This window comes from Chenopodium album, chromosome 5 (assembly GCF_948465745.1).
Source record: "Chenopodium album chromosome 5, dcCheAlbu1.1, whole genome shotgun sequence".
In the NCBI taxonomy this organism is placed as follows: Eukaryota; Viridiplantae; Streptophyta; class Magnoliopsida; order Caryophyllales; family Amaranthaceae; genus Chenopodium; species Chenopodium album.
Window position 1 is genome coordinate 68,395,126 of NC_137838.1, and position 19,292 is coordinate 68,414,417.

Below are 19,292 nucleotides of genomic sequence, written 5' to 3' on the forward strand. Positions count from 1 at the left end.
TTTTCCTAAAATTTAATCAACAATTTTTCAAAAAAACCTTTAAATTTCAAAATTTAATTTTACCATGTACCTTATTATTTTCCTTATAGCACTTGTAAAGAGAGAAATTTATCACATACTTTATCTGTTTTTTTAAGATGCATTTCTTTCTATAAATTAAATGAAATTTCAACTTAGATACAACACTTTTATTTTAAATTTTTATCTCTCTCATATTGCATGAACCGTCTTCAATTTTTCTCTTTATATCTTTACACTCCAAATATTGTCTAGAAGTACGTAAATTTAAAAGTGATGCATTAAAAAACCTTCAGAAAATATTAGTTATATTGGCCGCCGTATAACATAAGCCTATTTATACATGAATTGATGAAGAATATATATTAATTGTACTCTTGGACCCACTATTTAATACTTTGTATATAGCTTGTGAACATAGATTTGTCTTGAACTCCTATATAATGTCCAAGGTTGTTAGTCAGCAGAATTGTCCTATAAATAACTTCGAACTTGTCCATAATTTTAAATACATCAACTAGCTATTGTAAAGCCAAAAGACTAGTAGTAAGAAAGAGAGAAAAAATGAGCACCTTAAACACACACATTCTTAACAATGAGGATGGTGATGATCATCAACTCTTTCAAGGGCAAGCTCAAATACTCAACCACCTGTTTAGTTTCGCCCAATCTCTTGCGATAAAATCAGCAGTAGAGCTTCGCATAGCTGATATCATACACTCGCATGGCCAAGCAATGAGTTTATCACAAATAGCTTCAAAGCTAGAGTCTAACACAACATCTCCTGATGCATCGCGCCTTGCACGTCTTATGCAGTTCTTAGTGTGGAACTTAATCTTCACCGTTGAATATAATCAAACAACATCGTCATCAAAAGATGAAAGAGAGGCTTTGTATGGTCTTACTCCTACATCTAGATGGCTTTTACATGATTATGAATTCAGCCTTGCTCCTATGTTTCTCACTTTCACCCACCCTTCATTGATGGCCCCTTGGCAAGAAATGGGTCGTTCTATCAACGAAGGTGGGATCGCGTTTGACAAAGTTCATGGTGTAAGTATTTGGGAGAAAGCGTCCAAGGATACCGAGTTCAATAAGCTTTTCAATACAGGAATGGCTTCGGTTACCAAGACTATTTTGGATGCTATTTTGTGTGGGTATAAGGAAGGGTTTAGTAAGCTTCAAGGAACTCTAGTGGATGTTGGTGGTGGTATTGGCCGAGCCGTGGCAAAGATTGTAGATGCTCACCCACATATTAAAGGGATCAATTTTGATCTTCCTCATGTCGTTGAAACTGCCCCTGTGTTTCCTAATATCACCCATGTTGGTGGCGACATGTTCAAGGAGATCCCTTATGCTGATACCGTCTTCATCAAGGTACATTCATACATATACATACATAGAGAGACAATTCAAACACTTAATTAATTTATCTGCTTGCATATATATGGTGAAACAGTCCGTCTTGTGTGTGGTTGGTCACAGTATGTGGCCACTATAACATTGATTGAGTAACTTCTATAATACTGATTGAATAACCTCTTTAACACGCACCGTAATATTTACGAAGTAACCCCGTAACACTGGCCAAATAACCCCATAATACTGACGAATTAACTCTTATAGTGACTGACCATATCGTATGGCTAGCCACATACAAGGATGATGAAATTGAATTTCGAGTGATGATAATTAAGTTTGAAATTGTTGCCCCTTTTAGTTTTATTTACCATGCATAATAATTATTTTATTTGTCACGATATTAATGCAGTCAGTTTTACACGATTGGGAAGACGAAGATTGTCTTAAGATTTTGAAGAATTGCCAAAAGGCCGTATCAAAAAGCAAAGGAAAGGTGATTATTGTGGACATAGTTCTATATCCGGACGGTAAAGGGCCTTATGAAGAAACAAAGTTAGGGTGTGATTTATTGATGATGACAAGTTGTGGTGGCAAAGAGAGGACGCAACATGAATGGAACAAACTTTTAAAAGATGCTGGCTTTGCTCGGCACAACATCATCACAATCCCTGCTTTTGTTTCAATTATTGAAGCTTTTCCCCAAGAAAATTAGACGCTGTTCTTTTGAGCTTTTGGACAAGCACAGCAGAGCAATTCAAGGGGTTGCTGAAAATCCATTTTTAAGAATATCTGTTTAAAAATATAATTTAATTTTTTAAGAATAATTAAATAAATGTGAGCACGATTTATAAGGGACATAGGATTTTATTTTAGTATGACAGATTTTAGGAAAGTTGCATGGTTTTGCTTATTCTTAAGAGTAGGATTTTACATGTGACCAAAAAAAAAGTGTTTTATCGCAATTAGGAATCCAAATTAATGTAGCTGGGATTAATGTGCCTATATCATGGGCTTACTGGTGTGTGTGTGTGACAGAGATTAATAAAGTTTTGTGATAAAACTTATGAGATAAAGTGAGATGCTTATTCATCCAACCTAATTTGATTAGAAACTCAACACTCTAAACTAGCAAAATCATATCAATTGGTATCAAGAACAAGGTTTAAACAAGTTTTAATACATATCCGTTTTGCAGAGGATCCAATTTTAAGAATATATTGTCCCATAATTTAATTATTTTACATAAAATTCGGAACTTATTGTTTTAAATTCAACTACACTGCATCTATCGTGCTTAATTTCTTGGATAAACAAGTTTCATTCGTTGGAATTTCTTGAGTCCCAGTGTAAAGATTGTTTTAGTCAAGTATTTTAGAAACAAGTTTCACTGTTTGGTATTGAGTCCAAGACTCCACGTATATACTTCCACTATCTCTTTATTTTTTGTCCCGTTGTAAAAATTTGGGTCAAATTTTTAAATCCTTGATCATAAAATACCGTGAATTTATAAGAGATTATATAGTCATATGACTATATAATCTCTTGTTGAATTCATCTGACTATATATTTAATTAATATCTAATTTTATAATATTTGCATGTATGAAAATAAAAAGATACTGTAAAAAAAATTAAATGGGGAAAAATATTAGGGACAGAGAGAGTAGCACATAGGTTTGAAACAAACCTGCACAGGTGTGTTCAAATAAATGTGCATGTGTATACTAGATTACTAGTCTCCTCATTGACTGAACTTAGGAAAGCAGAGTTGTGCAATACGCAAGCCCCGCCTTTGGCGTTCAGCTTCTAGCAGTTAAGATAACGCCTTTTGGTAAAGTAAATTGGAGAGAAATGTGGGAAGAAAATGAAAAAAAAAATGGTGTTTTCAATAGGAATTTTTTATTTTTACCACCTCCAAAAAAAATTTAATTGCTTTTACCGCCTCCATAAAAAAAAAATTTATTTTACCACCACATACAAAAATGAAAATTGACTTTTACCACCAATGACCGTCAACTAACAGATTCTGTTAGTGGGGCATACCATGTCCACATGTCACCATATTATTGGGTTTTGTCCACGTGTCACCTTAAACCCTAAAGAAATAAAAAAAAACAAAACTCAATAGTATGGTGACACGTGAACATGGTAGGCCCCACTAAAAGATTTATATACGAAATTCGTTAGTTGGAAGTGATAGGTGGTAAAAGCCAAATTTTCATTTTTTTATGTGGTGGTAAAATAAATTTTTTTTTTTTTTATGGAGGTGATAAAAGCAAATTTTTCGTTTTTTGCAAGTGGTAAAAGTCAAAATAACTTTTTTAATATCGTCAACGTCAGAGTTTTGGAGTTAATGTTCCTTCTTTTTATGTTAGCCCTTAAACCGAGTCTTGATGTCGCTTCTCCTAGCGGCACCACCCCGAGTGGTTGGAGCTCTGCATTCAAGGCTTGAGAATGGAATACTACTATATATATGCTAGCCCTCTTCTATTAGAGGCTGAGAGCCAAGACAGTGGCAGCCTTGTCCAAAGACTTGCTATAAAGCTCAGCCAATTTGGAAAAATGAGTATTACGGAGTAGCTAATTTATTTTTGAACAATATTACGGAATAGCTAATAATAATAAAGAATTAATAAGAGCTTTTATTCCCTTCATTTTTTTTATAAAGTTATTTTTCTTTTTAGACCCTTTTTTTATCTACTCATTTTGCTTTATAGTATTTATGACATACCTTTTTTTATCATCTTACCTCTTTAACCCTTGAGAGATTGAATATACACCCGAGTGCTCGGTGTACCTATGAATATGTTATTCTCATTTTGATGATTATTTTTACTCATTTAATCATGAAAGGAAGAACAAAAACTAAGCTATGGGTGCACGGTACACTGCACTCGGGTGTATATAACAATTTCTAACACTAATTACACCTTTTAATTCAAAAAAAAAAAAAAAAAAAAAAAAAAAAAAAAACTAATTACACTTTTTCATATTCTCTCTCTTACTAATTTAATTTCTCCTTACAGAAACTCATCTTTTACATTATCTCCCATTTATCTTATATCCACTCACTAATCATGTTGTTGTTTCAATTAATACTACAAGAGAGGGTGAATTTAAGAAACTCAAAAATGCAAGAGAGATTATATATGGAAAACTTTTTGGCCCTGAACAAGAAGAAAAATTACAATCACAAGGAATTTTAGGAAATTAAAGACTCTTTACTAGAATAGGGATATGGCCTAGCTACTACAAACTAAAGACTATTACTTCAAGTTCCTCTGACAATTTTAAAGCCCCAAGCAACAAGTTCATAAACCTATTGCTCTTCTCTTCTCTAAGCTACACTCAAATCTAATACAGAGTTCACTCAACCTCCCTAATTCCCAAATTACAACTCGAAAAGATTAACTCTAGTATAAGAACACTCTTTTTCACTAGTGTGGAATAAGACTCTTAACTCGATTAAGAAAATAAATTAAAAGATAAAATTATACTTGAGCAAGGGTGGTTTTTCACCTAAATTAATTTGCTATTTAAAGACTAAGGCCCTGTTCACTCCACCTTAAAACAATAATATTAAGTAAATTTAATTTCAATTCAGTAAAAATAAGTTCAAATTAGTAAAATAAGGTAAGTGAAGTGAACGGGCCTAACTTAGCTCAAGAAAAACGTCATATGCTGCTTCAACTTGATGACACTACTCCATACCCACTAAGCAAAGGAGAATAGTTCGCAAGAATAGGCAAGCATATACTAGATTTTATTTTTGCAACAAACTACACGTTTTTCAGAATATTAAAATCTTTTAGCTTTCAAATAGATAAGAATTAAAAACAACTGCTTTCCTAAAAATAAGCTACTCATAAAAATATTTTTAAAACTTATTCCACATAGCCATTTAGAGTTTGTTCTGATTTATTGAAATGAGTTAAATTAAACTGAATTGAACTAATTTGTGATGAACTAAACTAAATTAAACTGAATTATTTATGAGAGAAGGAAATTAGGAACTGAACTGAACTGAAATTAAGCTGAATAAAACAGGCCCTTAGGGTATTGACTTAGGCCCCGTTTACTTTAACTTATTTACTGAATTTAAATTATTTGTACTAAACTTAAATTATTTTTATTGAACTAAAAAAGATTTTTAGTGAACTGATTTTTTTTTTACTGAATTGAAATTAATTTTGCTGAACTGATATTATTTTTACTGAACTGAAATTAATTTACTGAATTGAATTTATTTTTACTAAACCAAATTTTTTTTAACTGATGAACTGAAATTATTTAGCTAAATTATTTTTTTTAAGGTGAATTGAACAGGGCCTTAGTTCTCATACGTACATAAATCCTAGAATATAAACATGTTTTAGCCTTCATGTTTCTTAATTAGATGAAGCATCTACTATTCTACTCAGACACCTTTGTTCCTTCAAAGAAACTCCTGGTGAAGCTTCTACTTCGAAGTTGTTGTTGCTGCAAAGAAACTTCTCTTCTCAAGGCTTCAACCTAAAGCACTAGTTCTTTTGAGGGAACCTTTATCTTTAGATTACTTTTATCGATCTTGTGCATTATTGTTCCTCAAGATATCTTCGCAAGACATCTCAATTCTTCTAGTCAACACTTCTGATCACACAATTAAACAATCAAACACTTATTAGTATGTAAATAAGTTAGGTGAGTCATCATCAAAATCATAAGACAACACATGCCTTGGGTGCAATGAGTAGTACCATCTATGAGTTATGAATAGTAACTAGAACAATATCAACTTTTGCAATTGGTGCAGTGTGTGTCATAAATTGTTAATTTTAACTGTCAGAACAACACTAGGCATGCTTATTTATAAAATCTTCAATATCATTTAGGACACCCGTTGCAGACATTGCAAAAGTTAATGTTGTTCTAGCTATTATTTATAGGTGGTTTTGTTCACTACACCTACACTATAGTTGATGTTATTAAGGTCAATTTCGCCTAGTTTAATCCAATGATCCCAACCAATTAGCCAGTGGGTTGGGTCCAATGGCCACCCCTAGCCATCTAAGTATCCAACATTAATTCAATATCACTTGAAAGTTCCAACTCACATTCCGGATAAGCCTATACTCATTTTTATATTTCTTGACAAAACGCCAATAATTAAAGCACACAAAAATCTCCATTGATATTCCAAAGTCCTCATTTTGCATCCCCTTTTAACTGGTAAATGAAGCATTTTACATGCTTTACTCTCAGTCAGTCAACCTTAAAACTATGATAACCCATTAACACCAACCTTTCAAACAAGATTGACTTCAAAACCCAATTTCAAAAGTTACTATTATGTCTGTTTTAGCTCCAAATTCTCAAATATTTTACCGATTTTCACACCCAAAAGATCAATTTCCTCAAAAATGGAGTAATGGGTGGTGCTTATTTCTTGTAAAAAATTCTGGGTTTGGATTAAAAGACCAAAAAAACAGCATAGATGGTAGGAATTTGAAGAAAAGAGAGATTATGGCGCATGCTGGTTGGCTAGATTTTTCGAGACCTTCTAGTGTTGAAATGGAATCCATCAAAGATTGTGATCAGCTTGACCAGATTTTACAGCAAGCTAAGGATAATTCTCAACCCGTTATCATTGATTGGTTTGTCATTTTCCACTCTTAAATCAATTTGTCTGAATTTTTTTGGAGATTTATGTTTTGCTTGATTGCATTATTTCAACTTATTTTTCTATTAAAAATCTGGGATTTGGAGTAATTTTTGTAATAATAAATAAATAAATAAATAAAGTAGCATACTTTAATGCTGTTTTTTTTGGATGTTTGATTAAATTTTTTGTTGGATGGTAGGATGGCTAATTGGTGCAGGAAATGCATTTATCTCAAGCCTAAACTGGAAAAAATGGCTGCTGAATATGATACCAAGTAAGATTTTTCTATTTTACTCAGAAGAAGTTTAGATTTCTCTATTAGATAAGTTAAAATCCTGCTTAAGTTTCGTGCTAAACAGTGTTTTTTTGGAAGGTTGCATACATGATATGAAATTATGAATACATTTTTGGATGGTTTTGTCTGCTTGTTGCAGAATCAACAATAAGTGGTGTTTTGCTGTCCTACTTGCTATCTAAGCCTATTTGGTGGTCATGCACTCCTGCAATTTCGTATTCGTGCACGCTTAATTATATTCGTACTTTATTGTACCTCGTAATTAAGAGTGTTTCTGTAACTGTATTGTGTTTCCTGACTTTGCTAAATTGACATACACCCACAATTTCTTGTACAAAAGGATTGTTAGTTGTAGCAGATAAGTAGATAACTTCATGTCTGTATGGTAGGGGCAGTGGGAGGACAATTATGTTCAATAAAGGCGGTACCAAAGTTTATAGTATTACCTGATTTGAGCATTGCTAGTGAATGTGGTGCTACATCTGCCTTAACTGGAATGCCTAATTAAGCTGTTTTGCTGGCTCCTTGGATACTCATTGTTGTGACATTTCTTGCACAATCAATCCCTGCGGGTTTGCCCATATGAAAGTAAGGTTTGCCATTACTGTGAAAGTAGGTTATTGGATAAATAGTAGAATCTGTCATATAGTCCAGCTATGTATTAGTTTTAAACTTGAGTTTAAGTTTTGTGATCATTTTTTAATTATGGAAATGCGATATGCTGTTATTAGGGCATGCATTAGTGTGTTGTGATGAACTTCTATTTAGTTACTTCTTTAGAAGGATTCACTCCATCCATAAATGATCATCAAAATTTAGTGTAGAATTTTTTCATTAACGTTTTCTTAAAGGGAATAGTACTCAAAAGAAGAAAATCATGTAGCAATACGTAACATATATTACATCCAATATGTTTCTCATATTCAACACATATAAGTTTAAGTAGAGTCTTATTAGACTTTGGTAGGACTAATCTCCAATAGTTATACTAATTTTATAGTTAAATCAGTACTTAAAAATCCTATAGGTAGACTTCTTATAATTTCAAACTTTTATTTTTACGAAGTATAACCTCAGGGAACACCACTCACATAACAAGATATCAAAACCATGTTTTAGTTTTAAACTTGTATCTTGATCTAAAAAATGAGCTTGCAACTTATTCTCGCTCAAAGAAAGCAGTACCTAGGCCCCTGAATTTCATTAATGTTGGAACACAGTCAAATCGAAACATCATAATGGAACTGATGCTAATTGGACTTTGGTGTTTATGAGGATAGCTTATTCGTTTCAGTTGAGCCAACACCCATCTGTATCAGATTGAAAATAGAAACACCATGATGGAAAATCTTCTTTGGCTGTGAGCTGTATCAGATGTTCTATCGTCTAATCATTATTCTGCTGCGTATCTTTGATCACTCTTGCAGTTATAACTCTAGAAAACAGAATTAAGGGATCCTTCAAAGAGCAGCAAGGCATTCATATAATATTTACAAAGTTTATGTAACCTTTGTTGATCATAGATCACCATTTTTCATTTTTAGGCTAAAGCCGCTGAACCTTTTATTTTGCCTTGAGTCAACACTCTTGTTTGTAGTTTGGCAACTACTTGGAATTTCTGATAAAGATCTCATCTTTCAACACTCTCCTTTGAGAGGTTTGCTTGTCATTCTGCATTTTATGTCTTTAAACTCAAATTCGCCATTTGTATGTGCCTTGGTTAAACAATGTGCAAGTTGATATTGTATTGACAGTTGACTGACTAGACTTCTATCTCATCTTCATCATCCCTGAATACTTACATTTCACTTTCATATGTTTGGTCCGACAAATAAAAAAATTTTGCTACCATAATATCTGTTTTATTGTCCATTTGAATGTTAGTAATTTTCGATTGTAACCCATAATACACTCTGCCTTAGTTCCTGATCAAGCAACTAATTTTCGTCTTTCCAAAATCCATGAATTCTACGGTGGCCCAGTGGGTGTCTCCTATGGACTGTAAAACTCTGCTTATCATATTATTGTTTGAACAAAACTCTATATCTGAAGTTCACCTTGTTATCTCGGAATTCTTTTTTATGTCACCCATTTGAACTGGAATTTAAGTCATACATAAACCTCAAAGGCAAGCTTGCAACATGCATCAGATTAATTTTCAAATTCCTATCAAACTACCCATCAAGCTTCTGTGGATTCCTGCATCAACCTTTTATATGACCATCAACCTTGGATATCTCAACTTGTATTAATTATTACATTATGAAGTTGAGTATTCTATTTTAAAACCTCTTGATTGTGAGCTATAACTAAGATGACTCTCTGATGAGTCAAAGCTGCTCCTTTTTTGAGAAGAAACATGTACATAACAAACTGTGCGAACTAATCTAAGATGCTTGACAGGTGATGTTTGTCCACATCAAGCTATAACAAGAATTTTCCTTGCACATATTGTCAGCAACTACTTATTGATAAAGTCTATAGAAGTTTATATGGCCTTTTTCCAGAATTTATGGGACAATATTTTTTTTAGTTAACATGCACCTACCCGGCTACCTGTCTTGCCCATTTCCTTAATCTTTAAGGCATGTAGCCAATTGTAAGATGACATTCAATGGCTTCAACAGTTCAACCTCTCAAAACGTTTTTGAAGTTTGATGGACCGTACTCTTTCCATAATTGGTTTTCTTCACTTTGCAACCACTTTGTTTCCAGTAATTTGACGAGTCATATGATTGTACAAGCACTGTCTATTAGCCACCTCTTTTTGCTTTTATAATATGCATTGTCTTCATCATAAAAATGTAATGCTTCATGCTTGAAATTGAATTGATTCAAGTGGCTAAAGTTATCTGGCTGGTTTTGTTTGGCTTGCTTCACTCTGCAAATTTTCTCAATATGGGTAAACTTTTTGGAAAATACACATTTAGTCTTTCCTTCGAAATTATATTTCTTTGAAACAACAATCTTGCACCTAGTGTTGCTTTCCAAATGGTGCCTCATGGAAGAAGCCCATCTTATCTGTTAAATTGTGACTCGAAATCTAGTAGGGCTAACTTTGAACGATTATATCTCTCAAACTACAACTGATTTTGAGGTGATTCAAGTTGGAGGTGATAGCTTGGTTCAAGAGCTTTCCAACGATAGGTCATATGCCCAATTTCGATAAGAAACGAGAAAGTTATGACCGTTTTACAAAAACCTGCTGGAAATTTGCAACGAGGCTGCGAGCTATAGCTCTATGCGAGTGAGCTATAGCTCGGCCCTATGAGGACTTGCGGCAGGCATGAGCTAGCTGCCGAGCTATAGCTCGGTAGTTAGGTTATTCTAGGATAATTGATGGAATATTTCCTAAATTATATCTTTTCTATGACGGCTATTTGAGTATACTTGGGGAACAATCTTAGGGTTTTATTAGGGTTTCCTTGTGTTATAAAAGGACCCTTTAGTTGATCAATTAGATCATACCTTTTGAACCATTAGATTTAAGACTCCTTGTATTATTCTCTTGTTTCTTTCTCCATTATAGTGAAGAAGCTCTCGAATCCCCCACTCGTGGATGTAGGTCTATTTTGACCGAACCACGTAAATCCTTGTGTTGTTTGTTTATCTTCTTTATTGTTTTTCTCAATTCTTATTTTTCATTGATTTGTTCCGCATTAATCAAACACAATTACACTCTAATTTCCTAACATTATCCCTTCAAAACATCATCTATTTCAATATTTATATCCTCATAATTTTTTGTCATCATTCTGCTATGTGATTTTGAGTTGTGCCTTATTAAAGAGTCTTGTGTTGAACCTTAATTGTCCTTGCTGAACAATGCTTCATATGCTTGTAGGGAGCCTTAAGAACTCGGCAACAAACTAATAGTATGCTTACTTTAGTCACTTGGTTTTTTTAGTAGAGTTAATTGTTTTGGGAAGAACACACCCTGTACAAAATTTATCCACCATAAACTTGCAGTAATTTGTTTATTACATCTGTAGTGATTCAGTAATTTGTTAATTACATCTGTAGTGATTCAATATGCTTGTGCCACAATGATTGAGAGTAGTACCAGGATGGGTGACCTCCTGGAAAGTCTCATGTTGGTTCATGTAGCCAACCCCACTTATAGGATTATGGCTTTAAGGCAGAAGAGGAGGAGGTGGAGGAGTGATTCAGTAATTAATTCAATCTTTCATCTTCTTCCATTTGAATATTCTTAGGCTATTCCTCGAGTTATTGAGTTTGATTTGTCTCACCACTTGGTTTCCTGAACCTCCTCTTGGAAGTTGTCTAACAATATTATATGTTCATCAGAAGATTACAAACAGTTATGGTTATAAATTTTGAACTATAAGAACTATCATGCAGTAGGTTTAGCTTTATATCTGTGTAAGGGTACAGCTTTCTAAGTTTCTTATACCTATGGTTATATGCATATGTATGTAGTACTGCCAAGATAGAATATTGTAGTTCTTAATATATTTCTTTTTAAAATTAACTCTCTATTGTCTCCATGTTTTTCTTGAAGGGTCAAATTTTACTATGTGGATGTGAACAATGTGCCCCAAGCTCTAGTCAAGCGCGGAAATATTTCAGTGAGACAATTTCCTCTATAATCCATGCTTATTTCTACAGTCACATCCATTTATTTCTCTCTAACTTCCTTTAACCATCAATTCCCTATTTTGCATGTAACATCAGAAAATGCCCACGATCCAGGTGAGTTTGATCAACTTATTCTCATATTTCATATAGTTTTGTAAATCTGTTTAAAGATTCTAAGGTATTGAAATGCTAACCTCACTTTCTTGTTTGCAGCTATGGCTAGACGGAGAAATGAAAGCGGAAGTAATTGGTGGCCATAAAGCTTGGTTAGTTTTGGAAGAGGTGAAGGACATGATCCAGCAGTTCATATAAATCTACAGACCTCTCTTATCTTAATTACCAATTTTTTTTTTCAGTTTCTTCAACCTCGGTAAATCTTCATTTTTGTTGGTACATCACTATATTGTATAGAGTCAGTTGAAAGACTACATTTCTTTCCTTGTAAATCAAAAACAACCAAAGTTAACTTTTCGATTTGCTAACTGTGTACTACTATTTCGGATATGTCCAATTAAGTTCTTATAGCTTATATATCAGTCCATGTGAAAGACTCATTCTAGGCTTAACATGAAGTGAATAAAGGTAAAGTAATAAAGAGGTGACAAACTTGCAGGTTGGATTGGTTTCGGACTTAGACAATTGATTCAAGTCATATTTGATGTTGGATTGATCATGTATCGGTCTATTGTCATTCGTTCTAATAAATTAATCTATACATTGTATTAACTATTAATCGTAACGATTGGTTATGAATGCATAACCAAGAAAAAATTAGAGCAGATCTGCTTAGTTACAAAACTTACAATTTGTGCTCTAAAAGTAAGCAGATAGGTAAATATTTTTAGCTTGGGGTTTTCCTATATATATTTTTACCGTTAACTATTTAACAATTAAGTCGCTTTGGCCGAGTGGTTAAGGCGTGTGCCTGCTAAGTACATGGGGTTTCCCCGCGAGAGTTCGAATCTCTCAGGCGACGATTTTCAAAATTTTTGTAATTTTTGCATTCGACTAATTAAGTAGTTATGGCATGTTTACTACGGAATATGTCTTTGAAATTTTGACACAAAAAAGTAATCTTCAACACTTACAAATATTATTCAAGAGCCTAATAAATTTCTTTATTTTTATTACTGTATTTTTTTTATTTTTTTTTTTATGTATTTGGTCACAATTTAAAGTTTTAACATGCGTCTTTTATTGAGCCTTAGTACAAGCTTGTTTCGGAAATCATAAATTGGTTGCTTATATATGTATCACCAAGTAGCTAAAAACATAGTATTAATTTATTAATTCATTTTATAACTAGTTATTGACCCGGCGATGTCCCGGATCATCATAAATTATAAGTTTGATTAAATTAATTTAGAAGAGTTAATGTTGAACAATATTAATAACTAAATGAAAATGTAATAAGAGGTCAATATGAAAGTTTTTCAATTAAATTAAACACTACTGTATTATATATATATATAGAATTAAAGTTAGACCAATGAAGAGTTTTTGTAAGAGACTAAACATTAATACAATTCAATACGGTAAGAGAAGAGGGATGACACATAGGATGACATGTAGTGCATATGTAGCATATAAATGACACATGTCGTTAGCATGTTGTCCCCATGAGTTTTAATAATATTATAGATTATGTTAATTAACATTAAGAACATACCAACTTTAATGAAAGTCACTAATCACTATTCAGTATTCACACATTTTTTTCCTGCGATTTGGCCGAATTAAAACAGGTAAAAATAAATTGTTCAAAAGTCACAATAAAAATAATACGAGTACTTCGTATATTACACGGTTTGTGTAAGTAATCAACAAAAATAAAAAGGTCCTACCGGGAGTCGAACCCAGGTCGCTGGATTCAAAGTCCAGAGTGCTAACCACTACACCATAGAACCTTTGACATGTTATATTACTCTTTAAGTACAGTGAGAATAAGTCAATAAAATGCTAGAGAGCTACGCAAACACAAGTCAAGCAAGTACTGTCGTATTTAAGTGTCACATTTTGACATTTTACACTATTCAATTATTCATCATTAGCTTTAAGTTGAGTACTACGTATTTTACTTATACTAACACTATGTCATAATGTTCGTAGCAAATGAGTTTACATTACATTTTGGCAGAATTTATTTGTGAATGTTAAATGAAAAATGATAACGTATGTGATGAACATTAAGATAGAGAGATACCAACCTGAAAATAAATGAAAATATTTATTGCACATGTATATCAATTGTTTTTAGTAAATGTTGCACATAGTATAATTAAATGTTACTCCTTACCTTGGAGTTTTAATAATAATCTAGATTATAAACTAGATTATCCGTCGTACAATATACGTTTTTAACAAAAATAAAATAAAATTATAGTGTAAAACTCATATATACTAAGTACAATAAATCTTTTCAATTTTATCATAAATTCATTGGAAGTATATTTATTTAAAGGAATACAATTTGAATATTCAGGGAATTTCTGAACGTTTAAATATTAGTGTTAAGGAATTGAGGAGAGGGAATGATAGATTTAAAATCAAAAGAAAGGAATACATTTGCTATTCAATATACTATACTTCGGTGTGCTAGATTAAAGTTGTTGAAAATATTGCTTGTTTACGAAGTATCACACACAAAATAGTAAAAAATAAAAATAAAAATAAATTAAAAAAAAACGTATTACAAAAAAATGACATCATCAATGGTTTTAGGTGGGAGAAAAATTTCATAAGAAAGCAACACGTATATAGTTTTGAGGAGAGATGATGTTAGCAATGTTTTGTTTTAGTAATAGTTAATAGATTCGTAAGAAACATAATTTTTTTTTTTCTTTTGTTTGTAAACAAAAGAAGTAAAAAAAAAGCTTGGTATATGTTAAACTAAAAAAAAAATTGGAGAAAACGACTTAGCTTTTATATGTATGTATAAAACTAACCGACTTCTAATACTCTTCCTCAAGTTGGAGCATGCAAATCACGAATGCCCAACTTACGTAGCAAAAACCCAAACTATTATCGTCCAAGAGTCTTCTTAAAAATATCTGTCAACTGATGATTCATAGAAACATAGGAGGTAGAAATATTACCCTTCAACAACTCATCACGAACAAAATGTCAAACTACCTCAATATGTTGCGTACGAACATGAAACACTAGATTCTTAGCAATATGCAAGGCCGATTGACTATCACAAAACAATTGCATAGACTTCGAATGAACAACTCCAAGAGAAAGCAACAATGCCTTCAACCACTTCAACTCACAAGTAGCAACTGCCTTAGAACGATATTCGGCTTCGACCGAAAAGTGAGATACGGTAGGTTATTTCTTAGTCTTCCAAGAAACAGGTTGTTTCTTAGTCTTCCAAGATACAGGCAAGAAACCTAGAAACACAAGATAACCTGTCAAAGAACGCTAAGTCAAATGACACGCCGCCCAATCATTATCACAAAACGTCGTCAATCGTTTGATAAATACTAGTCCAAAAATAATTACATGACAACATATGATTTTTAGATATTGATAAAATGTAAATATAGTCAAAGTAAATATATGAATAATGCAAAGTAAAATAATTATTACAATTATTATGAAAGAAGATCGTAAATGTGTAACATGGTGCTTAATTAGCTACAAGTATAGATTCATAATACTAATATTTTATAATATACTTCCTTTGTTTTATATATATATATATATATATATATATATATATATTTTCTTTTCACGATTGTCGATGTATAATTTTAATTGTTAATGTCTTCAATTACCAATATATAAAAATGATAAACATTTTATATTAAATTAGTATTCTTAGGTATAAATCATCATAGCTAGTTAAAGTGAAACACATGAACATTATAAAAGTCAAACTGGTATAACTAAAAAAATACGGAGGAAGTTTTTTTTTTTTTTTTTTTTTTTTTTTTTTTTTTTTTTTAAGTTTCTTGTGTTCTAAAAATGTTAATTAAGTAAAGCAAAAATGGCTTTGCATATTGTATTGAAAAAGAAAGTCTAAAAAGGATGTAAATGTTAATTAAGTGAAGCAAAAATGGCTTTGCATATTGTATTGAAAAAGAAAGTCTAAAAAGGATGTAAAAAGGTCCTACCGGGAGTCGAACCCAGGTCGCTGGATTCAAAGTCCAGAGTGCTAACCACTACACCATAGAACCCTTGATGATCACATTTTTCACTTACATTAGTAAGAAATTAACTGTTCCTCCTCACTTTTTTCCCCTTTTTAACCCAAGTGACATTGACAATGTTACTCCGTAAGTTATCAATGTCATTATTACTTGTATAAATTATGATTTACTAGAATGTACCCATGCTAATTCATGGGTTATATACTTATATCTATAATATGTAATTATGTATGTTGTTAGGATAACTAGTATAAGTAGAAGTTACATAAGTGGAAGTTATAGAATTTTTTTTTTTCTTTTTTTGAAAGGGAGTTATTTATTTATATTTTAGAACAATTAGGGATGTGGGAGTTATTTGTAAGTTATTTAATAATAATAATAATATTAATAATAAAAAAATAAATAAAGAGTTAGGATTTTGGAGTGCTGTGGTGAAGTGTTGCAAAAAAAACTCTTAAATTATATAAAGTTTTGAGCATAGGAGTGAATGAGTGATAGCAGTGGAGCCACTCCCCGGAACCCGGGATCGAGGCACACCCCGGGAATTACCACCCACAGATTCCTCATGTGATAGAAAGGAATGTGGAGCCCCGCTTACCAATAATAAAAAAATATAATAAATTGTGGTTTATATAATTTTTTTTTTTTTTTTATGAAAGAGGTTTATATAAATTTTTAATATTAATACTTGAATTTTTATTACTATATAGAAGAAATAAAGCAAAACAAAAAAGGAAAAATTGTCAGAAATCACCTTTTATAACACGTTTTTTGTGAAAAAAAAACACTTAATAAAAATTTCTTGTAAAAACACACCTAAAACCAGATTTTTTGCGAAATAACACCTTAACCCGGTTTCAAGGCTTTGACCTTGTTTTCCGGCGTTGACTCTCACGTGAGGGTCACGTGCTCAACCCCTTCCTCCTCAAAACCACCAAAACAACAGCCTAACAAACCCCAACCATCGACACTACCACCTAGCCGCCACTAGAATTACCTCTCAGTCGCCGTTGACACCACCACCCATCAACATAGTCTTCGAAAAAAATCCCCCTTCTTTCTTTTTTACCCTTTTCTCCTCCAGGCCAATTAGAATTTCTCACTCTTCTATTTTTCCTAGCGACCCTTGAATTTTTTAAAATTGAAGAGAAAACTCCATTGGTTTGCTCTAGTTGCTGCAAAGAACAATCTCAATTAATCAAATTTTGAGGTAGGTAAGTTGTTAATGTTAATAAAATTGATTCTTTGTTGTTAATTTCGTATATTTTTTATTTACCTTAGATCTAGGGTTTTCAATTGGGGGAAAAGGGGGGGGGGGGGACTACTAGCTACCCTCTTCTCTCCTCTCTATTAGTTTTTTAGGGGAGGGTATACTTTTTCGGGTGAATTTACGTGGTTTTGGGTGGGACATGGGTGGTTGTGGGGGTGGGTGAGGATTTGGGTGGGTGGTGATGGCAGATAGGTTGATGGGTGGTCATGTCGGGGGCTGAGAGGTGGTTCTAGTGGTGGCTAGGTGGTGATGTCGACTGTTGGGGTTGACTATGGTATAGTTTCGGTGGTTTTGTAGAGGGAAGGGTTGAGCACGTGACAGTCACGTGCGGGTCAACACCGGAAAACAGGGTCAATGCCCTAAAACTGACCTAAGGTGTTATCTTACAAAAAAAAAAAAAAAACTGGTTTTAGGTGTGCTTTTACAATAAATTTTTATATGGTGTTTTTTCACAAAAATAGTGTTATAAAAGGTTGTTTCTTACAATTTTTTCAAACAAAAAAGAAAAAAAAAATGTTTAAAAAAAAAAAAAAAGGAAATTCACAATGATAACTCCCAAGTTTTACTACACGAAAATGGTGACCTCCCTTTTTTTAATTGTACAAAAGGACCCTAATCAAGAAATTTATCTCACTTATGACATTAATGAGTATCATTTAGTTAAAAAAAAAATCAACTATATTTAGCTTTGAAAAAACAAAATTTAAAAGATTGAAAAACCACCAACCCAGCTACCACCTTCACCCTTATCCCTCACCAGACCTAGCCAGCACCACCTCGAACCCCAATGGAGCCTTCGAACACCCCTCATCTGAAATGTTGAACCTCCCACCTAAACCACCAAACCATCGCCTCCGCCCTTTCCTCTAATCATTCCTTCTTCGACCTAGGTCGTTTCGGTCGAGGAGGGTGGTGAGTTTAAGGTTTGAGGTTTTGATACTGGGTGGGAAGGAGGTGGAAGATAAAGAGACAGAGGGTGAGTGGCCACAGAAGAAAGAGAGAGAGAGAGAGAGAAAGGGAGAGAGAGGGGGAGGATCAATGGTCACGGTTTGGAGTTCTGGGTAATGGGGGTGGTCGTCGTTATGTGTTCAACGGTCAAAAGTGATCGGGGTTTGGGTTTGGTGGTCGTGGTTCCGAGTTCGGCGATTTAGAGGTGGTTGGGCAATTAAGGTCGCTGACAGTGAAAGGGGAGTGGAATAGGGTGGCTAGTTGGTGGAGTTGGGGGTGTGGGTGTATGGATGGTGGTTGTTATTTTGTGAAAGTGTTTTTCTTTTTTTTTTTTCAAAAAAATACTAACCATAGTTAATTTTAATCAACTATTTAATGAAATAAGGTTATTAGTGAGATATAATTTTTAACTAAGGTCATTTTGTATAATCTATATCTTTATTTAGTATTTAAAGACACAAACTTTAATTTCCACGTGTGCTTTCTTTCTACATTTGGTTACTCCCTCCATTTCATAATGTTAGTCCTATATAGAATCAATCACATAGAATAAAAAAAGAAAAAATATTTGAAATTTAACATTAAAGTACAAAATAATTCATAATTAGTTTACTTTATTTAAGTTTTTTTTTGTTTTTTTTTTTTTTTTTTTGGGAAAGCATAAGTCATAATACAAAATTCAAGGTAGAGATTTTCTTATTTAGAGTCATGTCATCAATCCATAACCAATTAATTCCAAAAAAAAAATATATATATTAAAAATGAACATATTCAATATGAGTTTTGAAACGTCCAAAATAGTACATAAGACTAACATTATGAAATGGAGGAAGTATTTTCGTTTAAATTTCTGTATAATCCTTTTCTTTTATTGACTTTTTTATATGTCATTAGTTATTGTAGAACTTTTCCATCTTCCCCCATTTACATAATAATAGCTCTAAAAATTTTATAACCTCCTATTTATTCAACATATTGAATTTCTTAATCTTTTCCTCTTATCCCA

The 19,292-nt window shown here is 32.7% G+C and overlaps 2 protein-coding genes and 3 non-coding genes across 5 annotated transcripts; 3 read left to right on the plus strand and 2 right to left on the minus strand.

Moving 5' to 3' along the window:
• The first annotated feature begins 563 nt into the window (after nucleotides 1-563).
• On the plus strand, nucleotides 564-2,382 carry LOC145630907 ((R,S)-reticuline 7-O-methyltransferase-like). Its single transcript, XM_081683033.1, has 2 exons — nucleotides 564-1,395; nucleotides 1,790-2,382. Exons 1-2 carry the CDS (start codon nucleotides 583-585, stop codon nucleotides 2,090-2,092), a joined length of 1,116 nt encoding a protein of 371 aa, XP_081539159.1. The 5' UTR covers nucleotides 564-582; the 3' UTR covers nucleotides 2,093-2,382.
• A 4,087-nt stretch (nucleotides 2,383-6,469) lies between these two features.
• LOC145630908 (thioredoxin-like 3-1, chloroplastic) lies at nucleotides 6,470-12,409 on the plus strand. Its single transcript, XM_081683034.1, has 5 exons — nucleotides 6,470-7,012; nucleotides 7,220-7,294; nucleotides 11,838-11,904; nucleotides 12,011-12,028; nucleotides 12,128-12,409. Exons 1-5 carry the CDS (start codon nucleotides 6,708-6,710, stop codon nucleotides 12,224-12,226), a joined length of 564 nt encoding a protein of 187 aa, XP_081539160.1. The 5' UTR covers nucleotides 6,470-6,707; the 3' UTR covers nucleotides 12,227-12,409.
• Nucleotides 12,410-12,808: 399 nt separating this feature from the next.
• TRNAS-GCU (transfer RNA serine (anticodon GCU)) lies at nucleotides 12,809-12,890 on the plus strand. The gene has a single exon. It is a non-coding gene; the product is annotated as a tRNA-Ser (tRNA).
• Nucleotides 12,891-13,749: 859 nt separating this feature from the next.
• Nucleotides 13,750-13,821, minus strand: TRNAQ-UUG (transfer RNA glutamine (anticodon UUG)). The gene has a single exon. It is a non-coding gene; the product is annotated as a tRNA-Gln (tRNA).
• A 2,202-nt stretch (nucleotides 13,822-16,023) lies between these two features.
• On the minus strand, nucleotides 16,024-16,095 carry TRNAQ-UUG (transfer RNA glutamine (anticodon UUG)). The gene has a single exon. It is a non-coding gene; the product is annotated as a tRNA-Gln (tRNA).
• Between the last annotated feature and the right edge of the window lie 3,197 nt (nucleotides 16,096-19,292).